Here is a 17,642-nt window from a genome sequence, read left to right as displayed (position 1 = left end):
GATTTATATTTTCAAAACCCATACTGTAATCCCATATTGATCTGTAAATAATATATACAGTTAGACATACATCGATCCAATATTCATGGTTTATATCTCCAAACGCAATTTTAATCAAATATGATTTATATTTACAAAGCCTATAGCAAAATCCATATATACATATATATATATAACAATTTTCATGATTTTTATTTACAAACATACAAATAAAGATCGAAAAAACTAAAATAAAATGAAAGGATCGAAAAAACTAACCTGAATGAAAGGATCAGATATTGTGAATTTGATAATGGATTTATAATGTTGAAAGGGTTTGATATATATTGATTTAGCCATTTAATTTAAACCCTAAATAGGCATTTGAGGTTATCTTTAGGAAAAAAAAGGAAAGGATTTGGGGAAGTATGTTGATACACTGATACAACCTGGGTCCTGGGATAGTATTTCCTATATTTGTGAAGCGAAAAATGATTAGTTATTAATTGTGGTTTTCTTAATTAGAAACAAAACTAATCATGGCTCAACTGGTTAATATGCTTTCACGATATTTGGGAGGTGGTGGGTTCAAAACTAATTTCCGTTTTTTTATAAATAGTAGTAGTTTATGACTTATGTTTGCTTAAGTGGACAATCCACATCAGCAAATAATTGCTTATGTGGCTGTTGACGTGTCAATCAGATCTGGTGATGCCACATCAGAAATTGCTGACTTGGCGGGTTCAGAGAGCGCCACCCGAGCGCTTTCTGATAGCGTTTTATATATATATATATAGAGAGAGATGTATATGTATATATCTGTATCTATAATAATAGAGTGATGTTAGGGATGAAAAGTAAGTGGGGAAGAACGGACACACACACACACACACACATATATATAGTGTGTGTTTGAAGAAGAAGATGAAGACTGATATTATGTGTGTTGTTAATTTGTTATTTTGAATTGGATGAAAGAGAAGAGATTGGATTTTGATGGTAAATTTCGATGCCTCCTGTTACTTTGATATACAATTTTTATGATGTATGTGAATGTGGAGTGGGTATGAGATCTAGGTCAAACTTTGAATAATATACTACATATAAGATTTTTAAAAGTGGTCAAACTAGTTAGTATATATATTGCTGATAGATAATAAAAACTGGTGGATAAGAAATCATCAGACAGTCGGTAAATACGAAACGTTGATGATATATTACCCGTGTGTACATGGAATATTGATGAAGTCTTGCCATTTTCCATATTATTTTAATTATTATAAAATAATAAATCAATATGGATAACAGCTGGATGGTTGTCTTATTTCCAATAATATAAAAGTAAACTCATTCTCTTCCCGAATAAAATACTACCACTACTTTTTTCCTAATAAGCTTCCATGGAGCTCGACGCCTGCATCAATAAAAAATTCCATCAACTCTTTAACAACAATTGTTATACATCTTCTTTTTCTTTTTCTTCGGTCTTTCTTCTTCTTCGGTCCATTTTCTATCCAAACCCACCAACTTTCAAAGCCCAACAGGTACACTTTGGGTCAAGCCTTGAAAACCAAACCCGACCCGTAAGAACCCGGACGCGAACCGACCCGCCCGGGAGGTCAACGGGTCGAGTATCGGTTTCATTTTTCATGCATTTTCGGTTCTCGTGTCAAGCCGATTCGGTCCTGGCCGGGCCGGTTCCTAACCCGTGCACATCCCTAGTTCAGATTGTAGTGATTATATTTCTCTAGCTGGTACTATCGTATAATGATAAAATTTTGCGAATTGCAAATACCCTAGACAATGAGATGTAAAGATGGCAATAAAACCTGATATCCAAAAATTTTGGGTCTGGTTCGAGGCAAGCTTATCGGGTCTCGGGGAAATTATTGGTTTATTTTTCAAGTTCGGGGCAGGGATTGGGTTATGCTTAACTTGATTTGACGCGAACCCAATAATATATACGAAGTATATAATAAAATTATAGATACCTCTAAATAAAAACAATCACATGAAGGGTTACTTATTTTATTCCACACACTCCATAATCTTCTTTTCTTATCTCCATGCCATTTCTACGGCAGTTAAAACTTCAATTTATACATAATCTGTTGTAACACCCGTCATTTAAAAACCTGGATTTCAAAAAAACTTTGCAAACGATGTTTAAAAAGTAGCGGAAAATGAGGTTCTTAAGTTATAGTCTAGGCTTTTCCACCTAATTCTCTACAACCACGGATCTGATACCATTCTTTAACACCCCACCGTTGGCGGAAACATGAGGTGTCATGAAAAGTACAGCACGACGAATTACATAGATACTGCTAAATGAAATAGAATATAATAAATATATTCCCAAAACATGAGTTCAAAGTCATAATTATAGAATATAATAAATATATTCCCAAAACATGAGTTCAAAGTCATAATTTATGACTTTGAACTCATGTTTTGGGAATATATTTAATATATTCTATTTCATTTAGCAGTATCTATGTAATTCCATGTCGTGCTGTACTTCTCATGACACCTCATGTTTCCGCCAACGGTGGGGTGTTAAATGTATACAAAGTAATATGATGTTGGATATGGATTAAAACTAAAATTAATATTTAAGAATACTATTAAAGTGAATAAATTTTAAGACTTTGATTTTAAATTATTTTTATAGAAATATTAACATACATTATATGGTGCCTTATATAAACAAAAAAAAACTGTTATAATTATAATATTAATTTATTTTTCCCTAACATGTAGTAAATATAAGTGTTAATTTATTTTTTTATAATATACAATAACATTATTATATATATATATTTTCTCGCATATTACGCGGAACAATAATCTAGTTATATATATATACAGCAAGATTAATAAACCCTTATGAGTTCTAACAAAAAAAGGTTCGACCACCTCACGAATTCTCAACAAAAAAAAGTTCAACTTACTTGAAAAACTAAAAGATTTTTTAATATTGATATAAAGTTAATCTTCCTATGTTTCGTTCTTTAATTTGTACTTAATTTATTTGAATTTTATTTAGTTTTTTATTAACATACTTCAATTTTTTTCAAAAACTTTGATTTATATATTTTAATACTACTCGTTAATGGACAAGCCTAAAGCCTAGTTGCAATGACGGTTTAAGGTTTTTGGAGGCCTCAAATGAGATTAATTTTGAAGGCCTAGTTCATTAATATATAAATTAAAGTAAAAACAAAAAAAAGTATCTCCACTTTTGTTATTCAACTACTAGTAATAAAAAAGATGCATATCAGTTGCGAAGCCAAAGTTTGTACTTATGGGCTAAAACTAAACAAGTAATAAAAACTAAAAATTGTTCAAAACAAAAAGATAACAATGCTAAATTATAAACTTATAAGAATTATTTATACTAAATTAAACACATAGTCAAAAATTCAACTGTAATAAATAAAGATTCAAAGATAGACTAGATTATAAACTTATAAGAATTATTTATACTAAATTAAACACATAGTCAAAAATTCAACTGTAATAAAATAAAGATTCAAAGATAGACTAGAAAAATAAAAAATAAAAACCACCCCAACTTAAATTTATTTCAAACATATTGAATAATTAAAAAATGCTACAAAAAGGAAAAACATATGAAACATAGGGTTATATTTACAAGAATACAAAAGTGATCTATGATAAATGTCCATATTGTCCAATGTATAACTGTAGTTGTTATGGATGACTAAAACTTTATGTAGATTTACCACTTCTAATTAAAGATAAATGACATAATCAAAACACATATCTATATCTATATATTAATATATCTTTTAGGGTAAATTACACAAATGGTACCTGAGTAGGTGTCGAAATTTCACCTTTTGTACCTCAAAGAAATGAAAGAGCCTGTGTCATTTTTTTTGGCTTTTAATCACATATACCCACCAACCAAGATACATCTCTATGTTCATAATATCAAAAATGTTAAAATGAGAGAAGAAGTTATTTACATCTTCATATTAATTTGAAAAACCAACATGTCATTATCATTATCATCGTCTCACCACCACCCCTAGCTCTCATTGCAATCATCGTCCCACCAATACTGTCGTCGTCATCATCGACTCATCGTCCCATCAGATATCAAAACTCATATCTCAAAACAATTGTTTTCCCTGTGAGAATGGAGGTAGTAGGTGGCTGAAGGTTTATCACGCAATCGAGTTGGTCAATCGTTAACGCCGGCGATTAGTGTTTATATCTGACCAAACCCCCATTTTTGAATTTCGGATCTCCGCCCACCTCCGCCAGATCTACCGCTAAACCTCCTTTGAGCAATCATCGGATTATTAAAAACCACCATGTCATTATCATCATCATCGTCTCACCACCCCTAGCTCTCATTGCAATCATCGTCCCACCAATACTGTCGTCGTCATCATCGACTCATCGTCCCATCAGATATCAAAACTCATATCTCAAAACAATTGTTTTCCCTATGAGAATGGAGGTAGTGGGTGGTTGAAGGTTTTTCACTGATGTGCAAAATCGAGCTTTAAATTTATAAACTAAAACTACCAAAGAAGTCACTACTATGCACTCACGGGCAGTGGACCCGATCGTTTGTAACATAGTCAAGAGGTAAGTCTGAGTTCGTTCTCAGGGACTGTGAAATGATTAGTTGCTTTTTTATTGGTTTGGAAAACAGGTGTTGCTTCAAAATTCCCCTTTTGACAATTAAATAAATTGATTTGCAAAATGATTGCATAAAATTAAAAGACAAGTTCAGACGATATAATTAAAAGTCATCCACCTTGACTTCCCTTGACTTCAAATGTGATTGCATTTGATGAGTAACAAATTCTCTAGAGTTTGAAAGATAGTCGTGACAAGATTATACTACTCACGTGGTACCACCAACCGTGAACAAATTATCGAATTGCCTAACTACTAGTTGAATTACCCAAGCCGGTACCACCAAGACCAAGACAATTCTCCTAACAATCAGTTTTTATTGACTTATCAAATTATCAATTGAACCTATGTGACAATAACGTGGCACCACCAACCGATATCAATCACGTTAACAAAATTAATTTTTTCTTAAAATGATATTCACTATCATACCATGAACTAGTGATAATTACTTATACACAAGTAATCGTTTTAAAATCACATACACATTCAACTGGTACCACCAACGAAGAATCATATGCAACCAATATCAAAATTAATTAATGAAAAGAATTAAAATCCTCAAGATCACGGAACAACGATAATTAAATAAACCCTTTTGAATTAAAAATATTGCAATCACATTATCCGTCTCGTTTCATCAAGGTGGGTGATTAAACAGTTAGTCACTCATGATCAATTCAAAATAATCAATGAAATAGAAAAGAAACATGATGTACCAATTGTTTGAAGAAAATAAATTGCAAGACAATAATGTAGGTACGATCTAGATGGGTGCCCGTAATATCTTCGATGAATCCGCCTAAGTGAAACACTTGATTGGAGAAGGAAGAATCCTTATAGAGCAGCTCCTAGAAAGAGTATTTGATGCCCAATTTTTGAGTTAGGGTTTCCTATTTATACCCCTTCAAAATCTGATGCAGAAACAAGTCAGGGTCTGTTTTCCCGTGCACCCACTGCGGCGCAGTGGCTTGAGTGATACCCACTGCGGTGCAGTAAGAATCCACGACCTCCTTTCATCATTCCTTGACTGCGGTGCAGTCGGTCTGAAGCCCTCCCCACTGCGGCGCAGTGAGGATTTTTCCATTTACTTCCGTGGATCAGGACTGCGGCGCAGTCAAGAGCTTATAGAACCATCTTGTTTTGGTCTCGATTACTTGCTAAGCCCTGCCGTCTCGTTCATTCAGATAAACTCTCATCAACATAACGTACTTTCTGGCCAATAATGATCCGAAAATGTACCAAATGGGCGCGCAACCTGTTTAGAGCCTAAAAACACTAACAAACACCATAAACGCGCCAAATGCATACAAAAACGACTTAAAACATCTACTAAAATGGCCAATAATGATGTGGGTAATGAGTATAAATTAGTCACATCAGTCACGTAATCGAGTTGGTCAACCGTAACGCCGGCGATTAGTGTGTAAATCCGACCAAACCCCCATTTTCGAATTTCGGATCTCCGCCCACCTCCGCCATATCTACCGCTAAACCTCCTTTGAGCAATCGTCGGATTATTATTCAGCTGCTACAACATTTACATGATTTAGATTGATATTTTGTGGCTATTTTAAAATTATTTATTTTCATGCTTAAATAGATGAAGAAAAATGAAAGATAGAGATAAAAAAGTTGTTTGTAATATACAAAATTCAAAGATGTTGGTGGCATGAACTTTTGAGTTGAAACGTTGAGCTCATATATGCTTTTGGATCTATGTATCTTTGTCAGAAATAATAGATATGTATCTTTGTCAAAAATAAAAGATTGAAAAAATGTGCAAGAAAAAACTAAGATTTGGTTAATGATTCATTCGTCTTCTGGAAAAATGAGAAGATATGATGTTTTGATCAATATTAATAATTACACAAATAGTACATGTGATTTGTTTAAAATTATGTGAAAAAGGGAGGTTAGATATGGGTGTGAAAAGACTGTTATACCCCCTCACGTGTGTGACATGTGACCAGATCTAACGATCCGTTTGTCTCCGTTAGGCAGAGGTATGGTGAGCGTGCAAATTTGGCAACTCTGGTTATGACTCGCGCAATTAAGTTCTTTGAGGTACGAAAAGTGAAATTTCGACACTTACTCAGGTACCATTTGTGTAATTTACCCTATCTTTTAAGAAACAGAACTGAATGATCATTGATGAACAAATCAAGATAACTTTATTAGATTGAAATGGAAAAAAAAAAGAAATGAAAACTAAAAGTCGCTAAATAGATATAAGAAAAAGATAATAGAAAGTCTTCCCGAGAAAGACAGGTAAAAAATGTGAAGTAAGTATGTAACTAAAAGAAGTGGGCTTAGTGTTACAAGATTTTAGACTTTGGGACAGACTAACTAAACTATAAATCAAAACTTTATAAAATTTTACATATAAAGGGACTGTTTGGCAATGGGTTTTTAGGGGTTTTTAAAGACTTAAAAACCCCTAGGTTTTAAAAATAAGCTCATTTGAAAATTATAACTCTGTTTGGTAATACATAAGAAATAAAAAGCCCCAGCCCCGAAAAACTCCTAAAAGCCCCAAAAGGTCTTTAAAATAAAAGCTCGTAGGAAGAGAGTTGAAAAAAAAGCCCCAGAGCGTAGCCCCAACGTCAAGCTCCAGCCCCAAGCCTTAAATACAACTTCAGCTCCAAGCTTTTGTGCCAAACATACCCAAAATGTTAGTATTATTAGTAAGTTGGGATGGGCGATGACCCTTCCTAAGAGTACGAGGGTTGGCGGTGATGATAATACAAAACAGCGGTGGAAAAATCGATATGCGTGTGTGTAAATAGGAATGAGAGAAAGAAGTGATTGTGTGTTAGATCTTAGTAGGGTGCTGTTTAAAGATACATAATTAAAGGTAATGTGTGTTAGACTCCAATATGTTTTATAAGAAATTATAGATATAGATATGGCTTCACCAGATATTGATACAAAAATTAAAAAAGTGTTACTACAATACAAATTATCAATAATATTTAGTTCAAAATTCAAATATTAAGTCTAATTTACAAAATATTAAAGCCTTAGGACCGATCTATCTTTAGTATTGTTGAGAGAGTTGAATTTTTTTTTTTTTTAAAAAAAGAAAAAAGGAAAAAAAAAAAGAGAAAATGATGTGGCAATTTAAGGGAAAAAAATAGAGTATAAAATTTTATTGTAATTTTAATTTTATCCATATATTCTGCCCAGTTTTTTTACCTACCTTTTTATTTTGTTTTGTGATTGGTAAGGGTTGGTAAAGAAAAATCAATGCTGAATCCGAAGAAGAGGTGAGTTTCTTTTTTATTTTAATTTATTATTCAACTTGAATTATGTTATATTCTACCCAGTTTTTATATCTACTTTTTGTTCTGTGATTACAAGGGTTCGCCAAGGGAAATCAATGGTGAATCGTCCAAACAAAAAGTGAGTCTTTTTTATTTATTTATTTAATTTAATTATTATTATTATTATTCAATTTTTTTTAAAAAAATCTTTATTTGTATGATCTTAAGGATTCGTAAAGTGAACGCTAATACTTGTTCATCTGCTATCACGAATAATCAGCCACGTGTAACCCAAAAGTGAGCCTTTTTTATTTAACATTTCTATTCTATTGTTTTGATTATTTTCCATTTTTTGAAATTTATTTATTGATTTTATTAGGCTTAGTGTGGCGGAAAAATTGAAGATGATGGGGTTAGAAAATATGTGAGTTTTGTGTTTGCCTTCGAGTTATATACTTCTTGTTATTATAATTATCGTTGCTGTTGTTACCGTTGCTGTTGTTACCGTTATTGTTTTGCTTCAGAAAACTTGCCGATTTCAGGAGAATGGAAGAAGACATGCATCGAGAACACGTCAAGCATTTTATGAACAACCTGGTAATTATTATCTTCGTTCTCCCCATTTCTGCGTTTTCCTTTATATATATGTGTGTGTGTGTGTGTGTGTGTGTGTCTGCTTCTTTATGAACAACCCGGTAACTATCATTTTTATTGCTCTTGCATGCTAGCCCAAATCTTTCAAGATCCCGATCTTAGTAGATGATCAACACTTGGATCCAACTGTACGTCAAGGAAAATCATTGGTGAATCCAAGAGAATTGTGAGTTGTTTACTTTTTTAACATATTTTATTTTTTGTAATTGTCATTTTCATATACAAACTTTTGTTTATCTATTTTATAATGTTTTTCATATTGCTAAGGATTCGTAGAGTGAAACCTGTCACAAATGGACAACCACGTCTAACCAAAAGGTGAGCCTTTTTATTTAACATTATATATATATATATTGATTACTTTTCTTTCTTTGAAATTTGTTTTTGTTTATCTATTTTTTAGGGTTAGTTTGTTTGGAAGCTTGATGAAGATGGGCATCGACAATAAGTAAGCTGTTTGTTTTCACTCCAAAAATCCAAATACTTATTGTTATTATTATAATCATTATTGTTATCGTTGTTAATATATTATTTGCTTCAGGACAATTGACGAAATGATAAAGAAGTGCGAAGAAAAGTTTCTAGAAGAAATCGGTGCTAACAAACCGGTATTTATCATCATATACTATGAGACTTTAAATATTAATAGTACTGTAATAATAGTTATATGCTATAGTTGATCCGGTAATTATTATTATTTTACTTATTTCAAACAACAAATGTCACCCTCAAATTGTCCTTTTCTTTTTAATTTTTTTTTTCAAATCAACATGATGTAGCATATTAGCATCCTTTTGCAGTTCTCTTCATTCCAAATCTGAAGCACTTTAATTAACTCAAAATTATGTCAAAACTAGTATCACAAGTGAAATGTTTTGTAACCTTTTAATGCATTAACCTATTCAAAATCATGAATGAGTTTTAATTTATGATGCATCATCTATAGTAGATGCATTTGTATCCGTCATCGAATGTGAATTTCAAGGACGGAATGTAATATATTTTTGTTCTCGCCATTTCTGCAGTTTCCTTTATTGATTATATATTATACGCATGTATTTTTTCTTTTGAACGGCACAATTTTATTAAACAAAAAGACCGACTAGCAAGATGCTAGAGGTCAAAATACAAAAGATACAAGTCTAGTAACACAAATTACAGACTCATTCTGTAACTTTAACTGCATGTATGTAATATTGTTTGTGCATGCTAGATTCCTGAGCCTTTTAAAATCCGGATCTTAGAAGATGATCAAGACCTGGATCCAAGCGTATGTAAATTTCTTCGTTTTGGTTATTAAATTTATTTTATTTACTATGGGCTACACCCACGTACAAACCTTCATATGGAACAACTTCTTTCTACTTGCAGCAATATCATCAGAAACGACTGAATACAATTGCTGATCGTAAGGCAACACAAGGCATCCTATATGATAGATTGGTTATCAGTCTGACAACACCCATTCCTGTATTTATAGACAAGTATAAAAACTTAAAAACTTGCAGGGCTGGGGGTTCACGTAGAACTTACCTGGCTGGTGAGCATAACGTTTGCTTTACTTTTTTTATCATAATTATTTATCATGATGATTTACACAAGTTCATTCTTTCCAGGAAGACTTATGAGAAAAGTATATTCACCAGATGTTATAACTTACGACTTGGTAGGGTTCGGTGGACAAGTTCTAGTCGAGGCTTTTCCAACGTAATTAAGCTACCTGTCCCATTTTCATTTTAATTATTTTCTGAAGAAACTACGTATCTCAACTGAATTACACGTCTTTTTACAGGTATGCTCATGATACAAATAATCGTTTTCATGAACTTCATTCTGATCTGAGAGTTGGAGACTATGTTGGTGTTGTTGGGTTTCCAGGTTGGCAACATCATATTCCACTTTTTGTTTTGTTTTTAAGTCTGGCTTCTATTTGAGTTGAACCTTATTCTTGTCAACCTATTTCACTCATGATTTGTTACTTTTTCATGAATATCTCACTTGATTTGGTTGATGTCATCAATATATAGAATCATTATGATGATATGATACATTTGTATTCTGTGTTGTAAATAATGGTTTTAACGCCCGTTATAACAGCGTTAAAATGGATAATGGGGGTGCTCCTTTACGTTAACTCACTTCGCTGTCAAATTCAGCAGCCTCAGTTAATAACGAGAATTGGCGGTTTTGATGGTTCCAAACGGTAAAAAGAGGTCAACCCAAAGTTTGACTCTTTAGGGTAAAAGAACGGGACTTTAAGGTTCTCAGGGTTTCGAACTTTCAATCTACAATCTCACAACAGTCTCAAAACTACAAAAGGGGAGGGGCGATTACACTAGAACGATACCTGTTTCACAATTACGGTTCAGAGAGACACAGAGAGGAGGGAGGGAGGGAGGGAGGGTTTCGAATCACCATTTTTGGTCATTGGTTACCCATACAGAACGAGACGCAGCAGTTAGTGTGAGCTAGGGTTTGTGGAAATGAGTTGGGGTTTGTTTTATAGTTAGGTTATGACATGACATTTGGGTTTTTTACTTGTAGGAATGTAGGGTTTTTACTTGCGTTTGGGCCTATGTTTTTTTGGTTTTTGGATATATGAGCCCATTGAAATACATTTTGATTTTATTTCTTTTTAATTGTAAATGAACAACAAATATAATAATACTTAAACTTTTGATAAAAAGTTTGAAAACTATAATTGAATAAATAATAAACGTTTTAGTTATATGGTTGCTGACTTGTTTGTTAGGATATTGCACACATATATATATATATATATTTAAAAGTAAATGTCTTCATAACTTATAGTCTACGATATATCTCCACAAAGACCGATGTATTCTTGAAGGTGGTCGGCCGTTGAGAGACCACCGACCGATACTTACAACTATGATTTTATTTATTGGTTGCAAATAAGTTAGTTGTAGAGCCAGGTTTAGTTGGTAAAACAACATATATCTGGCGTTAGTTTTGTTTACAAAATTCAAGCTCTTACGTCTTCCTCTTCTTTTATATCTAACTTTATTTTTCCTAGATTTTTTTATAAATTCTTATCTTCATGAATTCTGTATATTTTCTGGGAGGTAATGTCCTCCACCTAAAAACGTCTTATGCTTTATTACAAGGCTATATTATATAACAATTATGGATGAATTGAGGATTTGTGTAATTTTGTATTGAAACACTTGAGAGCCTTTAACACCTGAGATCTTCTTTTTAGCTATTTTTTTTGCATGAAATTGACTAGACATGAATGATAACCCGTATATCTTATAGATAAATGGTTAAATTTACCACCTCTAAGTTATTTCCTTAATTTTACTTTCTCCTTCCTCAATTGTTTCTGCTTTTCCCTATGACAGCAAATAGTAGTGCAGGAGATCTGAGTATTAGAGTATGCACAATCAAACGTTTGTCTTATTGTCTTCGTAGGATGCCACCCATGCTGCCCGTTATGAAGGTAAAACTTGTTTTGGGTAACTGACTAATGCCACGTGGTGGGTTCGTTAGTGACCTAAAATTGTATTTCCAATCTACAGGAATTTGATGCTTTGACTCCAGAAAGTGGTGGAAATCCCAATTCTTATATCTTAAAAGATCAGGTATTCAATACTAGGCATGCTATATGTAGCTTCCACAATTAGTGAACAGTTTATCGACCTTTTCAATAATAAATTTCTTGATTTAGGAAATGCTCTATCTTTAGCGTCTCAAATGGGCAAAGTCGGTCATGATATGCTTAAAAAGATACTAGGGCTAAGGGGTTCATTTGGTCAAGGGCCGGACAAATTGTATCATATATTGAATAAAACTGCTTAAACATATATTTCCCAAATTAAATGCATTATTTGCTTTATGATCCATATATGTAACTTTAATTTCTTTAACCCCTTAATGTAAACCTTGAATTCGAATTGCTAATTCGTTAGCCATTTAGTGTGTCAAGTTTCGATGTTTGCAGGAAATGGGAAGTATTTTTAATAAAACTGCTTAAACATATATTTCCAAAATTGAATTGTGAAAGACACTTCATTATCGTTTGTCAATCGTCATATAAAGTTGTAATCATGTTGGACACACTAACTGTGTTATCGTACAATTACCCGTATGTCCCTCCCACATCTTTTTCCACTTTTACTCTTCACTTCATGATACAATCATATTTATATCTTCTCAGTATCCGACATCCTCGGAGGTCAAAGCTATAAACGATACACGGACAAAAGTCGTCTCTTATATTGGCAATTTCCTTGACGATCTTGGTTTTCTGAAGGTAAGCCCTGAGCAACTTATATGTTCTGTTTTTATTTATTTATTTAGTTGTTAATAGTAGTGGTATATTGAATTATAAACCTGGCTAATATTTTTTTATTCAAGGTCGATTCTCCAATATTAACCTTGGTTTCTGGTGGAGCTGATACATATCCTTCTGTGACTCTGTACAATGACCTAAACATGAAAATGTTTATGGAAATTGCTCCTGAACTTTATCTGAAGCAGTTTGTTCTTGGTGGGAAAGAACGTGTGTATGAGGTTGGACAACAGTTCAGAAACGACAGGACTGGTCTAATACGTTGTCCTGAATTCATGTGTCAGTTCTATATGGTTCTTGCAGATTACGACTACTTGATGGAGCTGACTGAACAAACATTAAGCGGTGAGTGTTGAATTCTATTTCTTTCTGTAAAATCTTAGGTGTCAAAGCTGTTTGGCAAAAAAAGACTTGTTTTGAAATTAATGAGTACGGAGGTTATATAAACTTTGGTACTACAACCAAGACACTTTTTTGTATAAAGTTTCTTTTGATTAATGAATAATAAGTGTCAAATATAATTACAGATTAACATAGTTTGATTTATAATCCAACTTTTTGAATTAAAAGGTTCAGGAGGGTCTATTAGTTATGGTTACAGTGTTGAGCGGCGGCTTTTGACCTGTTTTTCTTTTTAAGCTTATTATATTTCATTTTTTCTTTTACTTTAAATGACCTGAGATGATAAATTTCCAAGTGGTTGGAATTAAATCAGCCATGTTTACTTGTGTCAGCAACTATGTTTACTAACACATAATAACCAGGCATGGTGAAGGAGCTGACAGGTGGCTACAAAGTTGCATATCATGCCAATGGGTATGATAAAGACCCAATTGAAATTGACTTCACTCCTCCTTTCAGGTCATTTGCTTACTAGTGTATATCTTTGGTCGATTTTACTATCTTTTTACTTGTATTTGCTAGTATTTCACTAATTTGATTCAAATGTTTTCAGGAGGCTTTCTGTGATAAAAGAGTTGGAGAAGATGGCGAATCTAAGCATACCCAAAGACCTTGCGAGTGAGGAAGCTAGACAGTATCTTGCTGATGCATGCACCAAGTTTGACATCAATTGTTCACCACCTCAAACGACAGCACGACTGTTGGAGCAAGTAATGGTTCTATCTTACAGCGTCTGTGCATCTACTTTAATATTGGTGGTTTTGAAATCGCAAGTTTTCCCTAGATGAATAAATGGGCAAGCTGGGCGATCTGTGAATTTTTGATACAGTTGGTTCAGCCGTTCAGGCTGGTTGACACTATATTTTGAGTCTAGTTTTTTCTATATAACTAAATTGTTAAATATGATTACAAATCTTATCTTAAATATATTATAACACAGTTCTTAATAAAATAATAAATTCAAAAAATATATATTTTAAATTGGTTGCGAGTTACCAAAATGTCTAGTATCAGTTTATGCAACATCCTATATCATATTGCATAAGGGAGAGTCAATCATTTCCGTATCATTTAGCCCCTACTTGAAAATGACACGTTTGAAGCTAAAAATCGACATCTTTAAGTGGCATTTGCTTTGTTAAGTTCCCGTTAATGTATTATGTGGTATATGCAGCTTGTAAGACACTTTCTAGAGGACTCTTGTATTAATCCTACTTTCATCATCGAGCACCCGAAAATTATGAGTCCACGGGCAAAAGCACTTACACTTAAATCAGGATTGGCTGAACGTTTCCAATTGTTTATCAACAAGTTAGAGGTATGCAACTAATATAATGCTATTCTTACATTTTTAGTTATTTACATTTATTCTTTATGCTACTTTCTGTTAATCCTAAGATGTTTCATTTTTATTCACTTAGCTCATAAATTCATACACTGAAGAAAATGACCCTTTGGTACACGGGAAGCGATTTGAAATTCAAGGAAAGGTACATCACATTCTGTTAAAATGTGTAATTTGATATGTAGAAGAAATTGAGTGAGATTTTGACCCATTATTTACACGTGAATGGGTTGATTCGAGTTATATCAGCCAAAAAGCAAATGGTTGAAATTATTAAAACTCCATATCCTTTTTTTAATCTTTTAGAAGAAGTATCTTTTTTGTAATTGTTCTTGACACTTGCTATATGTGATACCTAAGTTCATTAGGCAGTAGGTGCTGTGCAAGCCAAACTTACACGATCTGGTTACAATTGAAATTTTAACCCATTGTGCTCCAAAATCATTCTCGTCTAGATCAAGTGGTATGGAAGTTGCCAGAGTGTATTTTTAATAATTAAAATCTTCGAAATCGTTTTATCCAGAAAGCTTGCCGAACTAGTAGAATTTTATAAATTATATTTGACGCACTACTTAGTGGTTATTCATAATCTCAATTTGACGAACAGTGTTCCTTGCCAGCCTTACCAACCAGACCCGTTTGGATTCGAAATCATGCCAGTCTGACTCAAACGGGTCACACAAATCACCCAAAATGTACTGTTAATGTGTTGATTTTTTAGAATCATGTATTGTGAAATTTTTTATTATAACTTAAACCATATGTTCTTTATGTAGCTTTTTGGAGAAAAGGGGGTTTCCATCCCTACACATTATGAAATATTCCGAAGTTAACACTTTCTTACTTTTAATAAACTGAAAAATTCATTCAGGATCAACAATCAGGAGATGGGGAAACAGTGTTAGGTCTGGCTCTTGATTACGGTTTGCCACCAACCGGTGGGTGGGTTTTGCGTATTGATAGGCTTACAATGTTGCTCACCGATTTACAGATCATCAAGGTTTTTGATTGAATTTCTCATATCTTTTGTGTTCTACCTTTTTTCAGTGGTAATGTTTTTGAATACTTAGTTATTGACCAATCAACTTCATTCATCTTTGTCAGACAGGAAGCTATACTTTCCCGATCATGGAGCCACAACTACACCATGAACACACCGTCAATGGTACACGTATTCCTCAGGACTCGTCATCTAATTTCATTTGTTTGATGTGCATATATAGACATCCCAATTTCTATTGTTTGCTTTCTGTAAAGTTTACATTGCTACCTTAAGTGTAGCAATTTTGCCGTTCAATAATAAATATATAAACAAGTGTTGCAATTTTAAAATGTACAGTGTTAGTTGGAGAGGCTAATAATGAGCTCATTAATGATTTGTTATAGATAATTAAAATGTCGAGGATGAAGCTGAAGATACACCAACTCTGGAACCACTGGTTACTTTGCATGAAGTACTTGTCATGTCTTCAGTCCAAGTATTCTACTACACCAGAAAGGTTATTTGAAGTTAAACTACATTTAGTATGGTGTGGGTCAAGTATGTAATTAGTTTACTTTGCTGGAAGCACTTGTTGCTTCTGCAGTCCTAAAACACTACATTACAGTGGTGTCATCTTTTACTACTTTGCACTTTGAATTGTCAACTTATCTTATTAACTGGATTGTGAATTAGTGCAACTATGGTAATGTTGCTCTTAAACTTTAGTATTAATTCTCTTGACATTTCATGAACAGGCACAACAGCTGCCTATTGCATTTTATTTCTCTATTATTTTATATACATAGTTAAGTTTAAATACATAGTGAATTAGTGCAACTATGGTAATGTTGCTCTTATAGTTTATCTATGTAGCCATGTTGATTCTGGCTCACTTCCATTCTTTTTGAATTCTTGTATGTTATGTAATATTGTGTGTATATGTATATGTATATCAAATACGGAGTATTATATAAAATGCGACGGGACACCTAACATTCCAATATGGGCTCTAGTATTTATACTCAATTTAGGATCCAGGAGAGCTACCGCAATTTCATATTCATTCCTATTTTATGAGAAGTGTGAGCAACTGAAACTGAAGCAGCAACCATTGCAAAAAGTCATCATCGTATAACTTATCAAAGATACCAAAGCAAAGGTGAATAATAAATGCCATAAGCTCATGGTCAAAGATATACGACATTAAAATTAAAGGTATGTGATAATGAGATATGAAATGTATAGCATTTGAAATATGAAGAGTTTATCTATTTGTGGATAATGATGACCATCAAAGGTTGCACCCATGATAGTCGAAACTAAAGCAAACAAAAGGCCGATTCCATCTGCACCACGTCCAAACAATTGAACAAGTACATTGAAGAATAAATTGGAAGGAGCTTGGAGATCGTGTCCCCATAGATGACGGCGATGAATATTGATGGCATCGACGGTTGTGATCGACAACAGTGGTGTTGGTGATAGATTAGGTGCTGCTTGACGCCCCTATTGTTAGTGATTGATGGCGACGGTGGCGGGGTAGCCAAGTATATGTGGTAGAGATATAACTTGTGATTTCTAAGTTTTTTAATTGGTCGGATACATTCAATAATGTGGATTTGAAACTTTATTACATACAATAAACATCCAATTAGTTCATTAAACAACATAAACATTCGTGTATGGTTCATTATATTCTCAGGTATTGTATAAATTATAAAGAGATTTTTATCATTTAAAAATATTGTGTGTACATTCATGATCTACTTAATATAGTGATGGGTGAATTCAAGAGATTGGGAAGGCCATTGGTTTTATGTTAGTCTTAGATATAGATCTGACGGACCTCATGCAAGTTACCAAATCCTTATATGTGATAAACGCCTCAAGTACTAAAGTCTAATAATTCAAGACCAAAATCAAGATCTTCTTATTCTCTATCTCACAATGACATATAGTGTGATTTAATCAAGTTCTCTCTCCTCTAGAACTGCCTGTTTATGTTTCTTTCTTTCAGCCAAA

The 17,642-nt window shown here is 33.1% G+C and overlaps 1 protein-coding gene across 3 annotated transcripts; it reads left to right on the top strand.

Annotated features, from left to right (window-relative positions):
- The first annotated feature begins 7,860 nt into the window (after window positions 1–7,860).
- Window positions 7,861–16,352, top strand: LOC122587183 (lysine--tRNA ligase-like). Of its 3 annotated transcripts, none has more exons than XM_043759281.1 (24): window positions 7,861–7,925; window positions 8,020–8,061; window positions 8,151–8,219; window positions 8,302–8,346; window positions 8,447–8,519; window positions 8,651–8,742; window positions 8,853–8,894; window positions 8,980–9,024; window positions 9,118–9,184; window positions 9,790–9,846; window positions 9,948–10,116; window positions 10,193–10,283; window positions 10,369–10,454; window positions 11,942–12,039; window positions 12,119–12,181; window positions 12,757–12,852; window positions 12,957–13,236; window positions 13,656–13,752; window positions 13,847–14,003; window positions 14,468–14,611; window positions 14,715–14,783; window positions 15,510–15,638; window positions 15,743–15,803; window positions 16,025–16,352. In XM_043759281.1, the coding sequence occupies exons 1-24, from the start codon at window positions 7,906–7,908 to the stop codon at window positions 16,030–16,032; spliced, it is 2,100 nt and encodes a 699-aa protein (XP_043615216.1). In that variant the 5' UTR covers window positions 7,861–7,905; the 3' UTR covers window positions 16,033–16,352. The 3 variants fall into 3 exon arrangements, with proteins under 3 accessions (XP_043615216.1, XP_043615215.1, XP_043615213.1); XM_043759280.1 differs by having other exon boundaries at window positions 8,844–8,894; XM_043759278.1 differs by having other exon boundaries at window positions 8,835–8,894.
- The last annotated feature ends 1,290 nt before the right edge of the window (window positions 16,353–17,642 follow it).

This window comes from Erigeron canadensis, chromosome 2 (genome assembly GCF_010389155.1).
Source record: "Erigeron canadensis isolate Cc75 chromosome 2, C_canadensis_v1, whole genome shotgun sequence".
Lineage (NCBI taxonomy): Eukaryota > Viridiplantae > Streptophyta > Magnoliopsida > Asterales > Asteraceae > Erigeron > Erigeron canadensis.
Note: the sequence above shows the minus strand (reverse complement) of the source record. Positions and strands in the feature narration are given on the sequence as shown.